The sequence below is a fragment of the Mustelus asterias genome, chromosome 10 (assembly GCF_964213995.1).
Source record: "Mustelus asterias chromosome 10, sMusAst1.hap1.1, whole genome shotgun sequence".
Lineage (NCBI taxonomy): Eukaryota > Metazoa > Chordata > Chondrichthyes > Carcharhiniformes > Triakidae > Mustelus > Mustelus asterias.
Window position 1 is genome coordinate 39309613 of NC_135810.1, and position 22970 is coordinate 39332582.

Here is a 22970-nt window from a genome sequence, read left to right on the forward strand (position 1 = left end):
TCCACTTTCATGGAGCTATGAGCATGTACCCCTAGATCTCTTTGTTCTGTAACTCTCCCCAACGCCCCACCATTAACTGAGTGTCTACATGGGTTTCCTCCAGGTTCTCCAGTTTCTTCACACAGTCCAAAGATGTGCAGGTTAGGTTGATTGTCTCAGGAGTGTCCCAAGACGTATAGTTTCGGGGAATTAGCAGGGTTAAATGTGTATGGTTATGCAGATAAGGCCTGGATAAGATGCTCTGTCGCAGAGTTGGTGCAGACTTGATGGGCTGAATGGCCTCCTTCTGCACTGTAGGGATTCTATGATTAGGGATTCTATGATTATGATTGAACTGCAAAGTTTCAATAATTCAGATGGATCAAAACACATAAAATAGCAAATCATTCTTTTGAAATCTCTGGGTTTCCTTAACCCCAAAGTTGGTAAAACATTATTAGGGATGGGCAATAAATGCTGGCCCAACCACCCCATGAAAGAATTTTAAAAATTAACACTCCACGAAATGTCAAATGGATCAGGGGCAGGCTGGATCAGCAGGGATTTGTTCAGTCTTCAGATGGTGGGGCAGGAAATAACCACCAAAGAAATCCTGCTCCTTGTGTAGTACGATCAACTTGTGAAGTGGACTTCCAGGCATGACAGAGAGAAAAATCCCTGGGCCTACTTAAGAAATACTTAAATGTCTTGATAGTTTGGGGTATTCAAAGCCTCTTTCTAGATAGATAAACAGCTAAGATAACTTGAATGTCCTTGTCATCTATTGTTTTCTATATTGTGACACCCATATTTTCCAGCAAATATCTTTGGAAAGTCATAGAAGTAGAAACCTTGACTGAAGTAGAAACCTTGATTGACTGAATAATGAGGGACATAGATCATAATGTTTTACTGGGGGAAAACAGTAAACCAAAATAACCAAATTTACCAAACAACTCTCAAATGAAGAAATTGCCAACAGGTTTTCAATTAACATGAATCAGAACTAATGCAAGCTGGACATGAATTAACAGGCAAAAGACACTTCATGGGATGAAATGGCAAATTTCACTTTAGTCAATACAGTAAAAATATGTCTTACACAAACACAAGCATTCACATCACTTCCGGAAGACACAAAACACTATGTAGCTAGCTACACAATTCCACAAAATGCTGCTATTCATAGAATCGATCCGGAATCCTAACCCCAACAACAGTTTTACCTCCGAGTTTCAAGTGTGTGCTTATCATCAGCAAGACACACTTCTACAAATCCTCTCTTTCTTGGGTGATAAAAGTCCAGATGCTGTTCCTTTTCAAGCAACTAACCAATAATACCCTGGTTCACTGATTGGCCACTTCTGGGAAAATTCCCAGCTCTTCAGAATCTCAGAGCTATTTACATAGCTTTCCAGGTTTTAGACATGCTTAGCCAGCTCTCACACTACCTCCAAGAGTTTCTATCAACTTTTCTGCTGAACAGAAAACTGACCTCTTCCTCAGTGATTTGCTTCTTTTCCTCACAATAATTATCTTTGTTCTTTCTGTCTCTGTTGCTTTTACATCATGCCTACATCTGTGCACTGATCATCTTCACCCTCCAGCTCCTCTGCTTGTTGCTATTTTGTGTCTGTCAGCCACATTGCTTTTGGTCTTAACTTCCCTCCTGTTGGAACTGCTTCCAGGTCAAGAGTCACCAAGTCACATGGATCAGTATTTCCTATCATCCAGAAGCATTACAATTGATTCCTTTACTATTGATGCAAACTCTTAAAAGTCAATTTTAAACATTTTCAAAAACAATGACAGAGTCCATATACATTTTAAAGAAATTACAAATTGTCCTTATTGTACTGTTTCCAAGTCATAGATCTTCACCAAATATAATGCAAGTGAACCAAACAGACAACAAAATTCCCAGTTTTGATCCCCTTCTAGAACTGAGGTAACTTGTCTTAGCCAAGTTGACAATATTTGTGCTATAATTGCCTTCAGTTTCCCCAGTCCAGGAAGTTAGAGTTATAGAGCATGGAAAAAGGCTCTTTGGCCCAACTTGTCCATGGCACCCTTTTTCTTAAACCACTAAGCTAGGCCCAATTCCCGCATTTGGCCCATATCCCTCTAAACCCATCTGACCCATGTAACTGTCTAAATGTTTTTTAAAAGACAAAATTGTACCTGCCATTACTACTACTTCTGGTAGCTCGTTCCAGACACTCACCACCCTCTGTGTGAAAACAATTGCCGCTCTGGAACCTTTTGTATCTCTCCCCTCTCACCTTAAACTTATACCCTCTAGTTTTAGACTCTCCTACATTGGGAAAAGATGTTGACTATCTAGCTGATCTATGTCCCTCATTATTCAGTCAATCAAGGTTTCTACTTCAGTCAAGGTTTCTACTTCTATGACTTTCCAAAGATATTTGCTGGAAAATATGGGTGTCACAATATAGAAAACAATAGATGACAAGGACATTCAAGGTATCTTAGCTGTTTATCTGTCTCGAAAGAGGCTTTGAATATCCCAAACTATCAAGACATTTAAGTATTTCTTAAATAAGCCCAGTGTTTTTTCTCTCTATCACGCCTGGAAGTCCACTTCACAAGTTGATCGTACTACACAAGGAGCAGGATTTCTTTGGTGGTTCGGTTTCCTGCCCCACCATCTGGAGAGTGAACACATCCCTGCTGATCCAGCTTGCCCCTGAGCCATTTGATATTTCATGGAGTGTTAATTTTTAAAATTCTTTCATGGGATGGTTGGGCCAGCATTTATTGCCCATCCCTAATTGCCCTTGAATTGAATGGCTTTCTACGCCATGGTAAGAAGTCTCACAACACCAGGTTAAAGTCCAACAAGTTTATTTGGTAGCAAAAGCCACAAGCTTTCGGAGCGCTGCCCCTTCGTCAGGTAAGTGGGAGTTCTGTTCACAAACAGGGCATATAAAGACACAAACTCAATTTACAAAATAATGGTTGGAATGCAAGTCCTTACAGGTAATCAAGTCTTAAAGGTACAGACAATGTGAGTGGAGAGAGCGTTAAGCACAGGTTAAAGAGATGTGTATTGTCTCCAGACAGGACAGTTAGTAAGATTTTGCAAGTCCAGACAAGTCGTGGGAGTTACAGATAGTGTGACATGAACCCAAGATCCCGGTTGAGGACGTCCTCATGTGTGCGGAACTTGGCTATCAGTCTCTGCAGCAGATCAACCCTGCAGCCTCAACCGGGATCTTGGGTTCATGTCACACTATCTGTAACTCCCACGACTTGCCTGGGCTTGCAAAATCTCACTAACTGTCCTGTCTGGAGACAATACACATCTCTTTAACCTGTGCTTAACGCTCTCTCCATTCACATTGTCTGTACCTTTAAGACTTGATTACCTGTAAGGACTCGCATTCCAACCATTATTTTATAAATTGAGTTTGTGTCTTTATATGCCCTGCTTGTGAACAGAACTCCCACTTACCTGACGAAGGGGCAGCGCTCCGAAAGCTAGTGGCTTTTGCTACCAAATAAACCTGTTGGATTTTAACCTGGTGTTGTGAGACTTCTTTCTGTGTTTACCCCAGTCCAACGCCGGCATCGCCACATCATTTCTATGCCATCCCAGAGAGCACGTAAGATCAACCACATTGCTGTGGTCTCGAGTAACATGTAGGCCAGACTAGTTAAGGGCAGCAGATTTCCTTTTCTAATGGACATTAGTGAACCAGGAAGATTTTTATGACAGTCAACAATGCTTATCATTAGACATTTTATTCCACATTTTTACTGAATTCAAATTTCACAATCTGCCGTGGTAGGATTTGAACCCTGGTCCCCAGATTATGACTCTGGATTACTAGTCCAGTGACAATACCTCTATGCCACCACCAAAGGGTGAGACTTGCGCCGCCATGTGGGGAGGAAGTCCTACCTTAGAGCGTTACCGCCAATCCAATTAGAGATTGCTCTATAGTCCCAGTAGCACAAGGTTTGAGTTGTGGTCACTGCTGGAATTACAGGCAGCCCCCAAAGAGGAGGAGCTAATGGATATCAGACTTCAGCTTAAGTGTGAGCTCTTGGTGGGGCCTAGTTGGCAGGCTTCAGAGGCCAAGGGAGGAGGGTTACAGCTGAGTAGAGCCATCTCATAGTCAAACCACATGGTGGGTATGGGGTAAAGGGGGAGGGTTGGGAAGTGGAGTGGAGTTGGACCATAAAATGTCATCCATGGAATTGAAATCGGGGGGGGGGGGGGGGGGGGGTGATTCTCCCAAAAGTGCTGAATTGATGGGAAAACTGTTCTAGATCACGACTGTTCTTTCAGTGCAGCTTTAGACCGGAATCTCCCCACTCTATGCACTGCAGAGGTCACAATCATGAATATCATTAAAAACCCAGTGGGGTGGGGGGCCTATTCGTGCCAGAGTCTGACAGCTCTGGAACTCTGCACATGCGCAGTGATCCCGATCTGTCAGTCTTCCCGTTTGCTGGCCAGCTCGATCACTGGCCAGCCCGGGACCCCCGCAGTGCTGCCCCTTCAGTCCCCGCCCCCCCCCATGACCTTCCCCGCGCCAGAGCGCCCCAATGTCCAGCCCATCCCCTCCAGCAATGGCGATCCCCCCCCCATAACTGATGCCCCCTGGGGTCAGACCACAGCCCCCCACCCCCCGCCCCAGGAGCCAGGCAACCCGCCCAGCAGACCACGACCCCCCTCAGCCCGCCCCAATTGCTGCTCTCCCTCCAGCCCAGACCGATCCTAATGCAGAGTAGCAGAGTGGAAGTGGGACCACCACCCCCACCAATCACCCCTCAGCCCCGCCACAATAGGCCCCACCTGAAATAGGCCCCGTATCCCCTTGGCACTGCCCCATGCCTGTGGGCAGTGCCCAGGTGCCCCCTGGGCATGGGCACTTTGCCCCTTGGGCAGTGCCAGAGGGCACAGGCTGGCACTGCCAGGGTGCCCATGTCCAAGGGGCACCATCCCCCCACCGCCTGACTCCCTGGGGGACCCCGATTGCCCCCCCCGTTCATTCTGGCGAGGTCTCCTGCTAGTTCCACAAATGTGGGGAGCTACTCGAAACCCCACCGGAATGAAGTACTCCTGGCGGGGTGGGAGATGCTGTCAGGCCTGACACGTAACTTGCCGGGCCTGATAATGACATGCAAAATATATTTTAAATACATTATAAAAAGATTCAAATTACTTACCTCTCTTCCTGCCGGTTTCCAGGGCGGTCTCGACTGGGACCGGCTCCGGCTCTGGGAGATGCGCATGCGTTCCCGGTGCATGCGCAAATCCCGGAAAAAGGCCAACACGCTATTCTCCCGACCGGACCCGCCAGAAAAGTTGCGGGTCGCAATGTGAGAATTGGGCCCCAGATGTGCAGGGATCCATGTTCTGCTTTGCTCCAGTGTCAGATTGTGTCTGATTCTATATTTAACCTTAACTACAGTTGTGGTAGGAACTGAAAGTACTTTGCATTCACATTACAGCTGTTTGCTGCAGTTAACTCACATAGCACCACAAGCAACATTATGCTGACTTGCTTTGATTCCAAGGGGGCAGGCAGTGCCATGGCCACATGACATATCATTGGCATTGAAGCTGTACCCACTTGTCTTTCACTCGCAATTTAGTTGGAGTATTTTTCACAGCTATCTTTTGAATGCCATTTATTTATTAAATTACTTCTCAGTTGACTTATTTTAAGGCTAAGTATTCTGACTTTCCCTTCCACTTATAGTAAAGTCAAGTCTCCTGGCTCTTCATTCCAGGACTTGAATGTCTTTTTTGTCTGTCAGTGAACCGAACTGGGCACAAAGCTTAGTATGTGTTATAATCAAAGTGATATACCATTTGCATATGATCTTTTCCAACTTGTTGCTTTAACATAGCTGAACAGGTCCTGCGAGAATAGAATGAAGACAGCTGCAATGCCACCCCATAGCATTACCAGTTACACACTGTCCAAAACCACACGTCAGAGGTACTCTTGAACAAACTCCCAGTGGGTAGTGATGAATTACATTTCATAGAAAAAGAGGAGAAAATTCCTAACACGTAGTCGTACTTAGAGCATATGATTTTGAGATTCATCTTTTAAATATTTGGGAGCAGCATTGTTCATATGAAGTTAATATAAGATCCATAATGGTAGGTTGGTGCAAAAGCTGGATATCATGGGATAAAGGGGGAGGTGGCTAGATGGGTGGAGAACTGGCTTGGTCACAGAAGTCATGATGTGTAGTAGTTGGTCACAGAAGACAGAGGGTGGTAGTGGAAGGGTCTTTTTCCGGCTGGATGCCTGTGTGACTAGTGGTGTTCCGCAGGGCTCTGTAATGGGACCTCTGCTGTTTGTGATTTATATAAACGATCTGGAAGGTGTAACTGGGGTGACCAGTAAGTTTGTGGACGACACGAAAATGGCTGGACTTGCAGATAGTGAGGAACATTGTCAGAGACTACAGAAGGATATAGATAGGCTGGAAATTTGGGCAAAGAAATGGCAGATGGAGTTCAATCCAGATATATGCGAAGTGATGCATTTTGGTAGAACTAACGTAGGGGGGAGCTATACGATAAATGGCAGAACCATAAAGGGTGTAGATACGCAGAGGGACCTGGGTGTGCAAGTCCACAGATCCTTGAAGATGACGTCACAGGTGGAGAAGGTAGTGAAGAAGGCATATGGCATGCTTGCCTTTATAGGACGAGGCATAGAGTATAAAAGTTGGGGTCTGATGTTGCAGTTGCATAGAACGTTGGTTCGGCCGCATTTGGAATACTGCGCCCAGTTCTGGTCTCCACACTACCAGAAGGACGTGGAGGCTTTAGAGAGAGTGCAGAGGAGATTTACCAGGATGCTGCCTGGTATGGAAGGGCTTAGTTATGAGGAGAGATTGGGTAAACTGGGGTTGTTCTCACTGGAAAGACGGAGGATGAGGGGTGACCTAATAGAGGTGTATAAAATTATGAAAGGCATAGATAGGGTGAATGGTGGGAAGCTTTTTCCCAGATCGGTGGTGACGTTCATGAGGGGCTATAGGTTCAAGGTGAGGGGGGGGAGGTTTAACACGGATATCAGAAGGACGTATTTTACGCAGAGGGTGGTTGGGGGCCTGGAATGCGCTGCCGGGCAAGGTGGTGGAGGCGGACACACTGGGAATGTTTAAGACTTATCGAGACAGCCACATGAATGGAGTGGGAATGGAGGGATACAAAAGAATGGTCTAGTTTGGACCAGGGAGCGGCGCGGGCTTGGAGGGCCGAAGGGCCTGTTCCTGTGCTGTATTGTTCTTTGTATTTCTGAAAAATTGCCACTTTGCTTCCTTTAAGATGCTTAGTTCCAGTTCAAACCTTTAAATATTAAAATGAGATTTTGTCTGCCAGTATGGTTGAATGAAAAAGAATGTTTGGTACTATAGGTACAAAACCAGAGTCCTTCAAATGGCCAAACCAATATTCCTCCCTTAAACAACAACAATAAAAAAAGTATATTAACTGATTATTTATCTTACTTGCTATTTTTGCGACTTTGCCCTGTGCAAATTGGCTCTTGTGTCTGTCTGAACAATAGTAGTTACACTTCACAAGTAATCAATCAGTTGTAAAGCTCTTTAGGGTGTCCAGAGGGTGTGAATAACACAAATTAAATGCAGTTTCGGGTTTACTTTTTGTTGGCAATGCCAATCTTCCTTTTACAACAATTAATATGAAAGCAACCGGATGTCCTTCCATCATTCGAGCAATGTGCACCACTTCTTAAAGTGCCACAAAAATAACATCATTCATTGTACCCTGACCCCTGCCCATCTGCTAAGATGTCCATGACAAAATGTCCAGGGATTTAATGCAACCATTTTGGCTACAGGGTGATCGTTAGATCGCATTGCAGAATTTGAACAAATTCCTGCTTCTCACACAAGCACAAAGGGACTGGGACCTTACATAAATTACACCTTTTGATAGTGGTTTATTCTCTTTCCTCTCTTGATTTGGCGGTGAGGTGATGTGAGTGCTTTAAGTAGGGTCATGCAAGAACATTATTAAGGAGCGTGAAACGATTCTCCACTTGCATGTCAAACAACCTTTTGAAGTTCGACCAATTCATCACTGGTTCTGCACCAGACGATGCTGATTGTTATGTCTGGAAAATCGCTCTAGAGAGAAAAAAATTGAAAGCTTCCTCATTGATTAATCCATCTTCTTCGTCTTTAGCCGGAATGAAAGTTTCAGTTTCAGAGACTACTTTGGCCTGCAGCAGTTTCCAGATGCATTCCCATGGCAGAGGTTAGCTGACAGTTGAGAAGGCTATTTTTGACACATGTACTGATGAGAAGATGAAAACAAATTGATCAGCACTAAAAGGCCATTATGCAAACGGATATTAAGAGTCAGGAGACTAATCTAGTAGCCTGATTTCCCCATTGTGTGATTATAGTTTAAAATGGGTCGCACCAGTGATATCAGTCTGCATCAAAAAAAATTTATAGTCCTGACTCCAGGCTATATATAACAAACATAGTCTTTAGACTCCCACTTCTGTGCATTGCATGTTACTTAGATGCTGTTTTCCAGCAATGGACATCAGTCTTTCACACTAACGCTCAGTGACATATGGGAAGGGATTAGGTGGTTATTTTTCTTTCTGAATGACACTCGGTATTTTCAATACGGCCTAAGTGGCTGTTCACAATTCTGAGTCTTGGTGTGTTGAATTAACTTCTGCTGAGGTTATGGTGGCGTAGGTGATGAGGCCCCAAAGCTTATCCCGGAGGGAGAAAGAATGGGAGTGAGCCAGTTGTTGGTTAAAAAAAAAGTGTAAAAATGAATAAGCAGATACGTTTTAAATGAGACCCTCCAGATAGCTGCTCACATGGCAGTGGGAACAAGTAACAGTGGAGGTCAAAGTCAGGGCAGTTTCTCCAAGAAAATAATGCAGGAATAAGTTTCACAGTTTGACATGAATTATGAAGAATGAGTGAGTTTAAATTTTAAATGCTGCCAACTGTGTCATTAGCCTCACCTATTGCTCAACTCACTAAAACCCTGATGCGCTACTCAAACACGAGGCCTGATGCTCGATAAATGAAAGGCTTTTATTTACTGTGATGAAGCAGCCAGTAATTATATACACTATCCCAGACTGAAGGGGTCCCGGCCAGAGCAGGGACTTTTATACCTCTCCCAGGAGGCGGAGCCCGACTGGGATGTGCCACAACACTACAGTACAAAGGTGTAACAACCCCACCCTAACCCCAACAGCAACAATAGCACAACCCAACAGTAACATATGTACATCCTTGTAGTACTAGCCAGACCCTGGCTCAGTACTATCCAGTGGGAACCAACGATGGTTCACCTCAAACCCCCATCTCCTAACGACCTGCAATCTCTAACTGCATTGCACCTCAATCTCAAATTGAAGTGCTTTCAACTTAGATGCACAGTTCAGCGCTGTTGTAAGCATCAAAACCACAGCTCACAGCAATTCAATCCTGACAGTCACATCACCCAAAGATGTTGCAGGATTCTTTCTTACTGGAGAAGGGGATGCATAACAGGCGACAGCAAAGAGCGAGTGAAGTAGAAGCACATTAAATTTTAAGTAAAATCAGAAAATGCTAGGTAAACATAGCAGGTCAGACAGCATCTGTGGAGAGATGGAGGGAGGTGGTGAGTGGGAGAGAAGTGGAGAGGGGGAAGGAGATGGTAACTGGGAGGGATTTGGAAAGAAAAGGGAGGCTGAGGATGAGGGAAGTGGAGTGAGTGAGGAAGGGAGGCAGCGAGCAATGGAGAAGTGGAGCGAGGGAGGAAGGTGGTGAGTGGGACGGAATTGGAAGATGGAGGGAGGAGGCGAGTGGGAAGGAAGCGGTGAGAGGGAGGGTTGGAGAGTTAGTGGATGAGTGGGGGGGTTGAGGAGGGAAGCAGCAAGTTGGAGGGACAGGGAGGGAGGAGGTGAGTGGGAGGGTCAGGGAGGAAAGCACTGAGTAGCAGAGTCGGGGAGAGAAGTGGCGAGTGAGAGGGTTGGGGGAGGGAAACGGCGAGTGAGAGGTTCGGAGGAGGGAAGCGGCGAGTGAGAGGGTCGGAGGAGGGAAGTGGCGAGTGAGAGGGTCAGGGGACGGAAGCGGCGAGTGAGAGGGTTGGGTGGGAAGCGGCAAGTGAGAGGGTCGGGGAGGGAAGCAGATTGGGAGCATAGAGAGAGGGAAGCGGTGAGTGAGAGGGTCAGAGGAGGGAAGTGGTGAGTGAGTGGGTCGGGGGAGGGAAGTGGTGAGTGAGTGGGTCGAAGAGGGAAGCGGTGAGTGAGGATTGGGGGAGGGAAGCGGTGAATAAGAGTCAGGGAGGGAAGTGGTGAGTGAGGGTCGAGGGAGGGAAGTGGCGAGTGAGAGGGTCGGGGAAAGAGGGGGTGAGCGGGAAGGCAGATGTGTGTGGGAGGGTCGGAGGAGTGGGCGGCCGTAGGGTGAGTTGAGGAAGGGTGGGTTGAGTGAGAGAGTGAGGGTCTCCGAGGGAAACAGGGAGTGGGAGGGTTGAGCAGGGAAGCAGCGAGTGAAAGGGAAGTGGAATAAGGGAGGGAGGTGGAGAGAAGGAGGGAGGTGGAGAGAAGGAGGTGGGAGGTGGAGAGAGGGAGGTGGAAGGTGGAGAGAGGGAGGTGGAAGGTGGAGAGAGGGAGGTGGAAGGTGGAGAGAGGGAGGTGGAAGGTGGAGAGAGGGAGGTGGAAGGTGGAGAGAGGGAGGTGGAAGGTGAAGAGAGGGAGGTGGAAGGTGGGGAGAAGAAGGGAGGTGGAGAGCAAGAGGGAGATGGAGAGAAGTGGAAGAAGGGGGGAGGCAGATTTGGAGGGAAATGGAGAGAGGGAGGGAGGTGGCAATTGCAAGGAAAGTGGAGCGAAGGAGATGACAAGTGTGAGGGAAGTGAAATGAGCGAGGGAGTCAATGAGTGTAATGGATGTCGGGAGTGAGAGAAAGGCAGTGAGGGGAGTGAATCAGAGTGAGGGAGGGAGACAATGAGTAGAAGGGAAGAGGAGTGTGGGAGGGAAGTGGTGAGTGGGGGTGAAGTCGAGTGAGGGAGGGAGAGAAGAAGTGGGAGCAAAGTGGAGTGAGGGAGGGAGTCAGTAAGTGGGAGTGAAGTCTCAGCAGCGGCTTGTGAATACAGCATTGCTGGGACGACAGGGCTGCTGGCCAAATCAGATTGGTTGTCAGCTCTCTAAGATGGGAATTCCTTTTCGTTGAGGGCTGAGGTCTTGAATAAATAAAGACTGCTTCCAATTTAGAATGTTTGTGCTGCAGCCTTTATTTTCGTGGGCAGTCTCATCTTTAGTCTGGGCGCAAAAGGATAGGAGGGGATTGTGGTGAACCATCGTTGGTTCCCACTGTGGGGTTGTTCTAATGTTGTTGTTGGGCTAGGGTGGGATTAATACACCTGTGGTTGTTACTGTTGTGGCACATCCCAGTCGGGCTCCGCCTCCTGGGAGAGGTATAAGACCCCCTGCTCGGGCGGGACCTCGTCAGTCTGGGATGGCGTACTTACGTTCTAGTAGTTCCATTGTTAGGCAATAAAAGCCTTCAGTTACCGAAGCCTCGTGTCTTGAGTTCAATTGACGTGCATCAATTTTATTGCCTAACACTAAGCTCTCGACGGAAAGGAGAGTATGGAACAAATCTTAAAGCCAGAGCGTCTGACGCTGGATCCACGTGCGGTGGGCGCCTCTAACACCTTCGACCACTGGCTGAAGTGTTTTGAGGACTACCTGGCAGCCTCCGCAGCGGTCATCACAGATGATGACAGACTCCGGGTCCTCCATGCAAGGGTAAACGACACTGTCTACCTCGCGATCCGTGCGGCCACCACTTACCCGAGGGCCCTCGAGCTTTTAAAAAAGCGCTACACGAAACCTCCCAATGAGATCCACGCTCGTTACCTCCTCGCTACACGACGTCGGCAGTCGGGCGAAACCATGGAGGATTACGCCAATGAGCTCTTGCAGCTTGCCAGGGGCTGCGACTGCAAAGCTGTGTCGGCTGAGCAGTATATGTATGACCTCGCCCGAGATGCGTTTGTGGCAGGGGTAGGATCTTCGTACATCCGTCTCAAGCTGCTAGAAAAGGGGAATCTCAACCTGACCCAAGCTATGGAAATGGCTGAAATGCTTGAGGCGGCTTCGAAGAGCTTGGTCCTGTATCCGGAGGACCACGTGGAGACAACGTGGCAGGAGCAGTCACAAATCCCTCCTCGCCCCACGGGCTCGAAGTGCAGTGTTATGGCGTGCTCCCATGTAGACCCGACGATGGCGGCAGCCCCATGCGGCCCGCGGTGCTACTTCTGCGGAATGGCCAAGCATCCACGACAAAAGTGTCCTGCTAAAGCGGTGGTCTGTAATCAATGCGTTAAAAAGGGGCACTACGCGAAGGTGTGCAGATCAAAGCCCAAGAACGGCAGTGCAGCCTGTGACCCTTCAGAACGGGGATCATCACCATCGACGTCGAAGTACCCACGGGGTTCGTCCACGTGCGAGTCCAGGACGACGCCATTGTGGTCGACGGAGTCGGAGGAGGATGACCACCGGGAGTCGCTACGCTTGGCACCCTCAACCATGTGCGATTCATGGGGGCGGCCATTTTGGTCGACGACGACCAGGAGCGACCAGCAGGGGTCCTCAGCATCGACCTCAGCTGCCTGCAGTGACGTTCAAGGGCCAACGGTGGCGTCGATCACCCTGAACCAGGGAAAGCACCACAGGCTTGACTGTTCAATGATGGACATAGAGGTAAATGGTCGTGCAATTTATTGTCTGTTTGACAGCGGGAGCACTGAGAGCTTTATTCACCCTGACACTATAAAGAGGTGTGGACTCCAGATTCAACCTGCCAAACAGACAATCTCTATGGCATCACGGTCCCGGTCTGTCCCTGTTCAAGGACGTTGTGTGGTAACTCTGAAAGTGCAGGGCACAATTTACGAGCGATTCAGGCTCCTTGTGTTGCCGCATCTTTGCACACCAATTCTCCTCGGACTAAACTTTATGGTCCACATGAAGAGTGTGATCCTACAGTACGGTGGGCCACTCCCTTCGCTGACAGTAGGGGAACAGCTGCAGTCTCCAAATTGTCCAAAGCGCCCCGCATGCAATCTTTCTACATTAAAGATCACCACACCCTCTTTATTCAAGAATCTGGTACCAGGCTGCAAGCCCATCGCTACTAAAAGTAGGCGTTACAGCGCTGAAGATCGGATCTTCATCAGATCTGAGGTTCAGCGGCTCCTCAAAGAAGGGATCATACAGCCCAGTGTTAGTCCGTGGAGAGCACAGGTTGTGGTGGTTAAGAGCGGGGACAAACCCCGGATGGTCATTGATTACAGTCAGACCATTAATCGATATACGCAGCTGGATGCGTATCCTCTCCCGCGCATATCTGATATGGTCAATCAGATTGCGCAGTACCGGGTGTTCTCCACCATAGACCTTAAGTCCGCCTACCACCAACTCCCCATCCGCCCAGAGGATCGACATTACACGGCTTTTGAGGCGGATGGTCGTCTGTATCAGTTTCTTAGGGTTCCATTTGGTGTCACCAATGGGGTCTCGGTCTTCCAGCGTGCTATGGACCGAATGGTGGACCAGAACGGGCTACCTTCCCGTACCTGGATAATGTCACCATCTGCGGCCATGATCAGCAGGACCATGACACAAATCTCCAGAACTTTTTGCGCACTGCATCTCGCCTGAATCTGACCTACAACAGGGAGAAGTGTGTATTCCGTACGCGCCGGTTAGCCATCCTGGGATACGTAGTGGAAAACGGGGTCATTGGCCCTGATCCCGACCGTATGCGCCCCCTTGCTGAACTTCCTTTGCCCGCTAGCGCAAAAGCACTGAGGAGATGCCTAGGCTTCTTCTCCTATTATGCGCAGTGGGTCCCCAACTACGCGGACAAAGCCCGTCCGCTTATTAAGTCCACGACTTTTCCACTCACGCCAGAGGCCGAATTGGCCTTCAAGGCATTGAAACACGACATTGCGAAAGCCACGATGCACGCGGTAGACGAATCCATCCCTTTTCAGGTGGAAAGCGATGCATCTGATTTCGCCCTGGCCGCCACACTAAACCAGGCAGGCAGGCCCGTCGCGTTTTTTTCCCGCACCCTCCAATGTCCCGAAATTCGGCATTCAGCGGTGGAAAAGGAGGCCCAGGCCATTGTGGAGGCCATCAGACACTGGCGCCATTACCTGGCGGGGAAGCGGTTCACCCTGATCACGGACCAGCGGTCCGTGGCGTTCATGTTCAATAACACGCAGAGGGGCAAGATCAAGAATGACAAGATCTTGCGGTGGAGAATTGAGCTCTCCACCTATAACTACGATATTATGTATCGTCCAGGGAAACTCAATGAGCCCTCGGATGCCCTCTCGCGCGGAACATGCGCTACTATGCAGGAGGATCGCTTGAACGCCCTCCATAATGACCTGTGCCATCCTGGGGTCACTCGGCTCTACCACTTTATCAAAGCCCGCAACCTGCCTTACTCGGTGGAGGACGTCAGGTCAGTGACAAGGAGCTGTCGGATTTGCGCGGAATGCAAACCGCACTTTTACCGACCTGACCGGGCACATTTGGTCAAGGCCACTCGCCCCTTCGAGAGGCTGAGTGTGGATTTTAAGGGCCCCCTTCCCTCAACAGATCGGAACGTGTACTTTCTGAACATAATAGACGAGTACTCCCGGTTCCCGTTTGTTGTCCCCTGCGCGGACACGTCGACTGCCACGGTGATCAAGGCATTCCGTGATCTTTTTACCCTGTTCGGGTACCCCAGCTATATACATAGCGACAGGGCCTCGTCGTTCATGAGTAATGACTTGAGGCAATTCCTGCTCTCATACGGGATTGCCTCTAGTAGGACCACGAGTTACAACCCTAGGGGGCAATGGACAGGTGGAAAGAGAGAATGCTACAGTCTGGAAGGCTGTCCTATTGGCGCTGAAGTCCAAAGGCCTTCCAGTCTCCCATTGGCAGGAGGTCCTCCCAAATGCGCTTCACTCCATTCGCTCCCTCCTGTGTATGGCAACCAATGCTACTCCCCACGAGAGGATGTTCTCATTCCCTCGGAAGTCGTCCTCGGGGATATCTTTACCAGCCTGGTTGACGTACCCAGGACCCGTCCTTCTGCGGCGACATGTAAGGGCCCGCAAGTCCGACCCCTTGGTCGAACAGGTCCACCTCCTCCACGCCAACCCTCAGTATGCCTATGTGGCATATCCTGACAGGCGAGAGGACACAGTCTCGATCCGAGACCTGGCGCCCGCAGGGGACGTAGCAACTCCTGTCGCTCCCATACCCCCAGTGACGAATCCCTTATCCCTTATTTCTTCCCCGGACGTGGCGCGGTCAGCACCGGGACCAGTGCTTAACAGTTATACTCCAATGTACAGCTTGCCTGAGACCCGGAGATTGGCGCCATCGCAGAATGTACCGGGATCCCCTGCACTACCGCTTCATCAGGGTCAACCGGCCTGTGAGTCCGCGAGAGGACAGCCGGACGCTGTTTTGGAGAGAACGCCACCGCAAGCACCTACTCCGGTGTCACCGCCGGTAGTGAGGAGGTCACAACGACGGTGCAGTCCTCCAGACCGTCTGGACTTATAATCTGTTGACTTTTTTTTTTAGTCTGTTTTCGCACCCCGCCGGCCTTTGTTCTCAAAGGAGGGGTGAATGTGGTGAACCATCGTTGGTTCCCACTGTGGGGTTGTTCTAATGTTGTTGTTGGGCTAGGGTGGGATTAATACATCTGTGGTTGTTACTGTTGTGGCACATCCCAGTCGGGCTCCGCCTCCTGGGAGAGGACCCCCTGCTCGGGCGGGACCTCGTCAGTCTGGGATGGTGTACTTACGTTCTAGTAGTTCCATTGTTAGGCAATAAAAGCCTTCAGTTACCGAAGCCTCGTGTCTTGAGTTCAATTGACGTGCATCAGGGATGGTGGGAGGTATGTGGAAAGGGGGTGGGGATGGTGCAGATGTGGCATATGGCATCCTGTAAAATCGAGTCTAGTGGCTCTTACACCTTCATCCTCCATTTCACAAGCGAGGGGGAGTCACTCTCTGAATTCAGAGGCAGTTCACCTCAAACTGATTATGTATAGTTGATGTAAAGAAATGACTGAGCTACTACTTTCCTCACTGCTGATAGCAATTTTAAGCAAAGAAGCCACTCAGTATACTGAAGAATAAAAGTTGTCTTTTCAACATTTTCTATCAATTTGAAAGACAAGCCTCCATCGCTGTTTCTATTTTGAGCTTGTCAAATTGAAACTAAAGATTCTTAAACTGCCTTGAGCTCTCGCTTCCAATTCAACTTTTTTCCTGTCAAATGGCTAAAACATTCGCTACAAGATACAAACTAACGAATACCTCTCTTATGTATGGTAGTGTAGAGGTTATGTTACAGAGCTTAAAACCAAGAGTCCATGAGTTGAAGTGCCAACTATAGCGCAGGAGGAGGCCATTCGGCCCATTGAGCCCACACTGACAACAATCCCACCCAAGCCCTATCCCATAACCCCACGTATTTAGGCTGAAAATCCCTCTGACAATAAGAGTCAATTTAGTAAGGCCAATCAACTTAACCCGCACATCTTTAGACAATGGGAGGAAACTGGAGGAAACTCACGCAGACATGGGGAGAATGTGCAAACTCCACACAGACAGTCACCTGAGGCTGGAACTGAACCAGGGTCCCTGGCATTGTGAGGCAGCAGTGCTAACCACTGCGTCGCAGGTTGAAAATTTAATTCAATACATCTAGCTAGCGTCGTTGGCTAGGCCAGCAATTATTGGCCATCCCTAATTGCCCTCCGAGGCAGCGCATGCCAGACCGTCACCACCCTCTGGGTAAAAAGGTTTTTCCTCACATCCCCCCCCTAAACTTTCTGCCCCTCATCTTTGCTCTTCTTCATACAATGCTAGTGGATCTTTTCCATTTTAAACAGGTTAAAGTCTTATTCGAGCAATACACTTCCTCAGTACTCTGCTGAAATATCAACCTTGGAGTCTTGTCATCTATGCATTTCAATTTTCTAGTTAAATGAACAATCCAGCAAGGATGCATTTGCCTACATTGCAGGTGCAAGATACACAACAAAATAGTAGTAGAGGCGGGTACAATTTTGTATTTTAAAATGCATTAAGACAGTTACATGGGTAAAATGGGTATAGAAGGATATGGGCCAAATGTAGGCAATTAGGAATAGTTTACTGGTAAAAACTGGGCAACATGGACAGGTTGGGCTGAAGGGCCTGTTTCCATGCTGTAAACCTCTTTGACTCGAGAGTATTGTGTGCAGTTCTGGAATCCACATTCTCGGAAGGATGTGATAGCACTGGAAAGGGTATAGGGGAGATTCACCAGGATGTTGCCCGTGCTGGAGAGTTTAAGTTATGAAGAGAGATTGGATAGACTGGGGTTGTTTTCTTTGGAGCAGAAGAGGCTGAGGGGGAGGGTGGAGGGCGGGCGGGGGGGGGAAGGATGATTGAATAATGCTTCAGCATTATTTATTTTTAAGATGTTGTATAGACAATTTTCAAGTATCACCAAATTTGAGCTTGCAGTGAGTGAGCAAATCCATGGCATTTTCATGGTATACAAAATGCTATTTATCACAAGTGAAATACTGTCGTTTACCTTACTCAGATTAGATTATGTTGCACAAAAATGTTTTTGAGACTGTTTTATGGAGCTAGACAATCTAGTAATTATTCTTGAATTTCATCAATAGAACTAATGACTTTTTCAAATCTAAAATCTTAATTAACCATATGTGACTAATCGTTCATTTCTGTAAACTCACCCTTCCTGCGTAATGCATGATAGTGAAAGCTGAGCCTTGATCCTTTGATGAAATGTTCCCATTTCCATCTTTTGCAGACATGTAAACAGTGTTTGTGTGAGCTGTTTCCAAATGGGACTGGAGCCATTTGCTGAGGTTTTGTTCCATTGATCGAAGTGTCTGGCTTTCTTCATCCAGCATCGACAATAAGCCAGTAGGTTTCTGAAATGATAAAGTAACACATTGGATAAATTAGCAGTGTAGCTGACTTTTTAATTGGGCAATTTCCATTTGGTTGGGTTGAGCAGAACTAAATTGTAAACCTATTGTAATCTTCACTATAAAAAAAAGCTGCTTTTAACTTATGCCTGTAAAAGATCATTCACTTCACATTAAAACCAAGATACATTAAATCTTTAAAAGCAGGCAAAATTGTACAAAGCTTAATCCAAAAATAAAAAGCAGACCTGGAATTATAATGATAACTGTGTTTGAAGAGTGTTTTATGAAGGAATTTAAAATATGACAGTTAACTTGATATGATGTCTTAATTTCTCATTGAACAAGAAAATTATCAAGCATAATAAGGGAAATTTTAACCAGGTTGTATTCTATCATTTCATTAAATAAGTGTTGTGAGTGCATTGTTCAAAATGTTTTGTATTTCATATTTTCAACAGGTGGAGAGTAACCATATGTGTGGGGGTGTTGTGATAGCTAAGAAGAAGTGGTGGTGGCAGGGGAGGGGATGTGGAGGCAGTGATGGCACGTGGAAAGAACCACGCTGTTCCTAATGCAGTGTGTAACCCTCAGTGATCCGAATGGAGCCATCATACTAATTATTTTTCTTCTCCCTGCAGTTTTCATTCTGGGCAACAGCAGTATCCAGGAAAGTTGAGATTTTTTGTTCCAGGAAACTTATGTAGCCTAGAGGCATTCCCAGCTGAGGCCTATACTAGTGCCTGAGCCTTGTGACAGTAAGAAGGGCAAGAAACAGCAACTTAGTTGTAGGTCTAAGAGGCCTGCAGCTGCAATGTTGGCACTCGGGCCTTCTGCCTGTTACTCTCTGGAAAAAAAACAGAAGAGTCGGAAGCCAAAAGGTTGTCCAGAGAGATGGTGGGAAATCATTCATCTGCAGCAACCTCCTGTTTCCTGGCAGTCACGGGCATGCACAGTAAGAAGTCTCACAACACCAGGTTAAAGTCCAACAGGTTTATTTGGTAGCAAATACCATAAGCTTTCGGAGCACTGCTCCTTCGTCAGATGGAGTGGTCTCTGTTCTCAAACAGTGCACAGAGACACAGAAATCAAATTACAGAATACTGATTAGAATGCAAATCTCTACAGCCAGCCAGGTCTTAAATGTACAGACAATGTGGGTGGAGGGAGCATTCAACACAGGTTAAAGAGATGTGTATTGTCTCCAGACAGAACAGCTTGTGAAATTGTGCAAGTCCAGGAGGAAAGCTGTGGGGGTTACTGATAATGTGACATAAATCCAACATCCCGGTTTAGACCGTCCTCATGTGTGCGGAACTTGGCTATCAGTTTCTGCTCAGTGACTCTGCGCTGTCGTGTGTCGTGAAGGCCGCCTTGGAGAACGCGTACCTGAAGATCCATGGCTGAATGCCCGTGACTGCTGAAGTGCTCCCCCACAGGAAGAGAACAGTCTTGCCTGGTGATTGTCGAGCGGTGTTCATTCATCCGTTGTCGTAGCGTCTGCATGGTCTCCCCAATGTACCATGCCTCGGGACATCCTTTCTTGCAGCGTATCAGGTAGACAACGTTGGCCGAGTTGCAAGAGTAGGTACCGTGTACCTGGTAGATGGTGTTCTCACGTGAGATGATGGCATCCGTGTTGATGATCCGGCTCGTCTAGCAGAGGTTGCTGTGGCAGGGTTGTGTGGTGTCGTGGTCACTGTTCTCCTGAAGGCTGGGTAGTTTGCTGCGGACAATGGTCTGTTTGAGGTTGCGTGGTTGTTTGAAGGCAAGAAGTGGGGGTGTGGGGATGGCCTTGGCGAGATGTTCGTCTTCATCAATGACATGTTGAAGGCTCCGGAGGAGATGCCGTAGCTTCTCCGCTCCGGGGAAGTACTGGACGACGAAGGGTACTCTATCCACCGTGTCCCGGCATCTCCACATCAGTCACGGGCATGCCACAGCTTTCTCCTCAACTTTGTACAATGAACATAGAACATAGAACAGTACAGCACAGTACAGGCCCTTCGGCCCTCAATGTTGTGCCAAGCTTTGTCTGAAACCAAGATCAAGCTATCCCACTCCCTATCATTCTGGTGTGCTCCATGTGCCTATTCAATGATCGCTTGAAAGTTCCTAAAGTGTCTGACTCCACTATCACAGCAGGCAGTCCATTCCACACCCCAACCACTCTCTGAGTAAAGAACCTACCTCGGACATCCCTCCTATATCTCCCACCATGAACCTTATAGTTATGCCCCCTAGTAACAGCTACATTCACCTGAGGAAACAGTCTCTGAATGTCCACTCTATCTATCCCCCTTATCATCTTATAAACCTCTATTAAGTCGCCCCTCATCCTCCTCCGCTCCAAAGAGAAAAGCCCCAGCTCCCTCAACCTCTCCTCATAAGACTTACCCTCCAAACCAGGCAGCATCCTGGTAAATCTCCTCTGCAGTCTCTCCAATGTTTCCACATCCTTCTTGTAGTGAGGTGACCAGAACTGCACACAATATTCCAAATGTGGTCTCACCAAGGTCCTGTACAGTTGCAGCATAACCCCACGGCTCTTAAACTCAAACCCCCTGTTAATAAACGCTAACACACTATAGAACATAGAACATTACAGTGCAGAACAGGCCCTTCGGCCCACGATGTTGCACCGACCAGTTAAAAAAAAAACTGTGACCCTCCAACCTAAACCAATTTCTTTTCGTCCATGAACCTATCTACGGATCTCTTAAACGCCCCCAAACTAGGCGCATTTACTACTGATGCTGGCAGGGCATTCCAATCCCTCACCACCCTCTGGGTAAAGAACCTACCCCTGACATCGGTTCTATAACTACCCCCCCTCAATTTAAAGCCATGCCCCCTCGTGCTGGATTTCTCCATCAGAGGAAAAAGGCTATCACTATCCACCCTATCTAAACCTCTAATCATCTTATATGTTTCAATAAGATCCCCTCTTAGCCGCCGCCTTTCCAGCGAAAACAATCCCAAATCCCTCAGCCTCTCCTCATAGGATCTCCCCTCCATACCAGGCAACATCCTGGTAAACCTCCTCTGCACCCTCTCCAAAGCCTCCACATCCTTCCTGTAATGTGGGGACCAGAACTGCACACAGTACTCCAAGTGCGGCCGCACCAGAGTTGTGTACAGTTGCAACATAACGCTACGACTCCTAAATTCAATCCCCCTACCAATAAACGCCAAGACACCATATGCCTTCTTAACAACCTTATCTACTTGATTCCCAACTTTCAGGGATCTATGCACACATACACCTAGATCCCTCTGCTCCTCCACACTATTCAAAGTCCTCCCGTTAGCCCTATACTCAACACATCTGTTATTCCTACCAAAGTGAATTACCTCACACTTCTCCGCATTAAACTCCATCCGCCACCTCTCGGCCCAACTTTGCAACCTGTCTAAGTCTTCCTGCAGACTACGACACCCTTCCTCACTGTCTACCACACCACCGACTTTGGTGTCATCAGCAAATTTGCTAATCCACCCAACTATACCCTCATCCAGATCATTAATAAATATTACAAACAGCAGTGGCCCCAAAACAGATCCCTGAGGTACACCACTTGTAACCGCACTCCATGATGAATATTTACTATCAACCACCACCCTCTGTTTCCTATCCGCTAGCCAATTCCTGATCCAATTTCCTAGATCACCCCCAATCCCATACATCTGCATTTTCTGCAGAAGCCTACCATGGTGAACCTTATCAAACGCCTTACTAAAATCCATATATACCACGTCCACTGCCTTGCCCCCATCCACCTCCTTGGTCACTTTCTCAAAAAACTCAATAAGGTTAGTAAGGCACGACCTACCTGCCACAAAACCATGCTGACTATCACCTATCAATTCATTACTCTCCAAATAACTATAAATCCTATCCCTTATAATTTTTTCCAACATCTTGCCGACAACAGAAGTGAGACTCACCGGTCTATAATTCCCGGGGAAGTCTCTGTTCCCCTTCTTAAACAATGGGACAACATTCGCTAACCTCCAATCTTCTGGTACTATACCAGAGGCCAACGACGACCTGAAGATCAGAGCCAGAGGCTCTGCAATCACTTCTCTTGCCTCCCAGAGAATCCTTGGATAAATCCCATCCGGACCAGGGGATTTATCTATTTTCAGACCCTCCAGAATATCCTGCACATCCTCCTTATCAACTGTAATACTGTCTATTCTACTCCCTTGCAACCCAGTGTCCTCCTCAGCTATATTCATGTCCCCTTGCGTGAACACCGAAGAGAAATATTGGTTCAATGCTTCACCAATCTCCTCCGGTTCCACACATAACTTCCCTCTGCCATCTATAACCGGCCCTAAACTTGCCCTAACCAACCTTCTGTTCTTGACATACCTATAGAACGCCTTAGGATTCTCTTTAACCCTATCCGCCAAAGTCTTCTCATGTCCCCTTTTAGCCCTTCTAAGCTCGCTCTTCAACTCCCTCTTAGCCAATCTAAAGCTTTCTAGTGCACTACCCGAGTGCTCACGTCTCATCCGAACATAAGCCTCCTTTTTCTTTTTAACCAACAAAGAAACTTTTTTGGTGCACCACGGTTCCCTAGCCCTACCAATTCCTCCTTGCCTGACAGGGACATACCTATCACAGACTCGCAGTAGCTGCTCCTTGAAAAAACTCCACATGTCGGACGTTCCCAGTCCCTGTAATCTCCTAGTCCAACCTATGTTTCCTAATTCTCTCCTAATAGCCTCATAATTACCCTTCCCCCAGCTAAAACCACTGGCCCGAGGTTCATGCCTATCCCTTTCCATCACTAAGGTGAACGTAACCGAATTGTGGTCACTATCACCAAAATGCACACCAACTTCCAAGTCTAGCACCTGGTCTGGCTCATTTCCCAGCACCAGATCCAATATAGCCTCACCTCTAGTTGGCCTGTCTACATACTGAGTCAAAAAACCTTCCTGCACGCTTTGAACAAAAA

The 22970-nt window shown here is 47.7% G+C and overlaps 1 protein-coding gene across 2 annotated transcripts in view; it reads right to left on the reverse strand.

The window, feature by feature from the left end:
* myo16 (myosin XVI) overlaps positions 1–22970 on the reverse strand; it is a 427463-nt gene that overhangs the window by 129461 nt on the left and 275032 nt on the right. For both annotated transcript variants that reach the window (XM_078221662.1, XM_078221663.1), the window contains exon 20: positions 17803–18003. In XM_078221662.1, coding sequence (XP_078077788.1) covers positions 17803–18003 — 201 coding nt within the window. The remainder of the gene's footprint in view (positions 1–17802; positions 18004–22970) is intronic.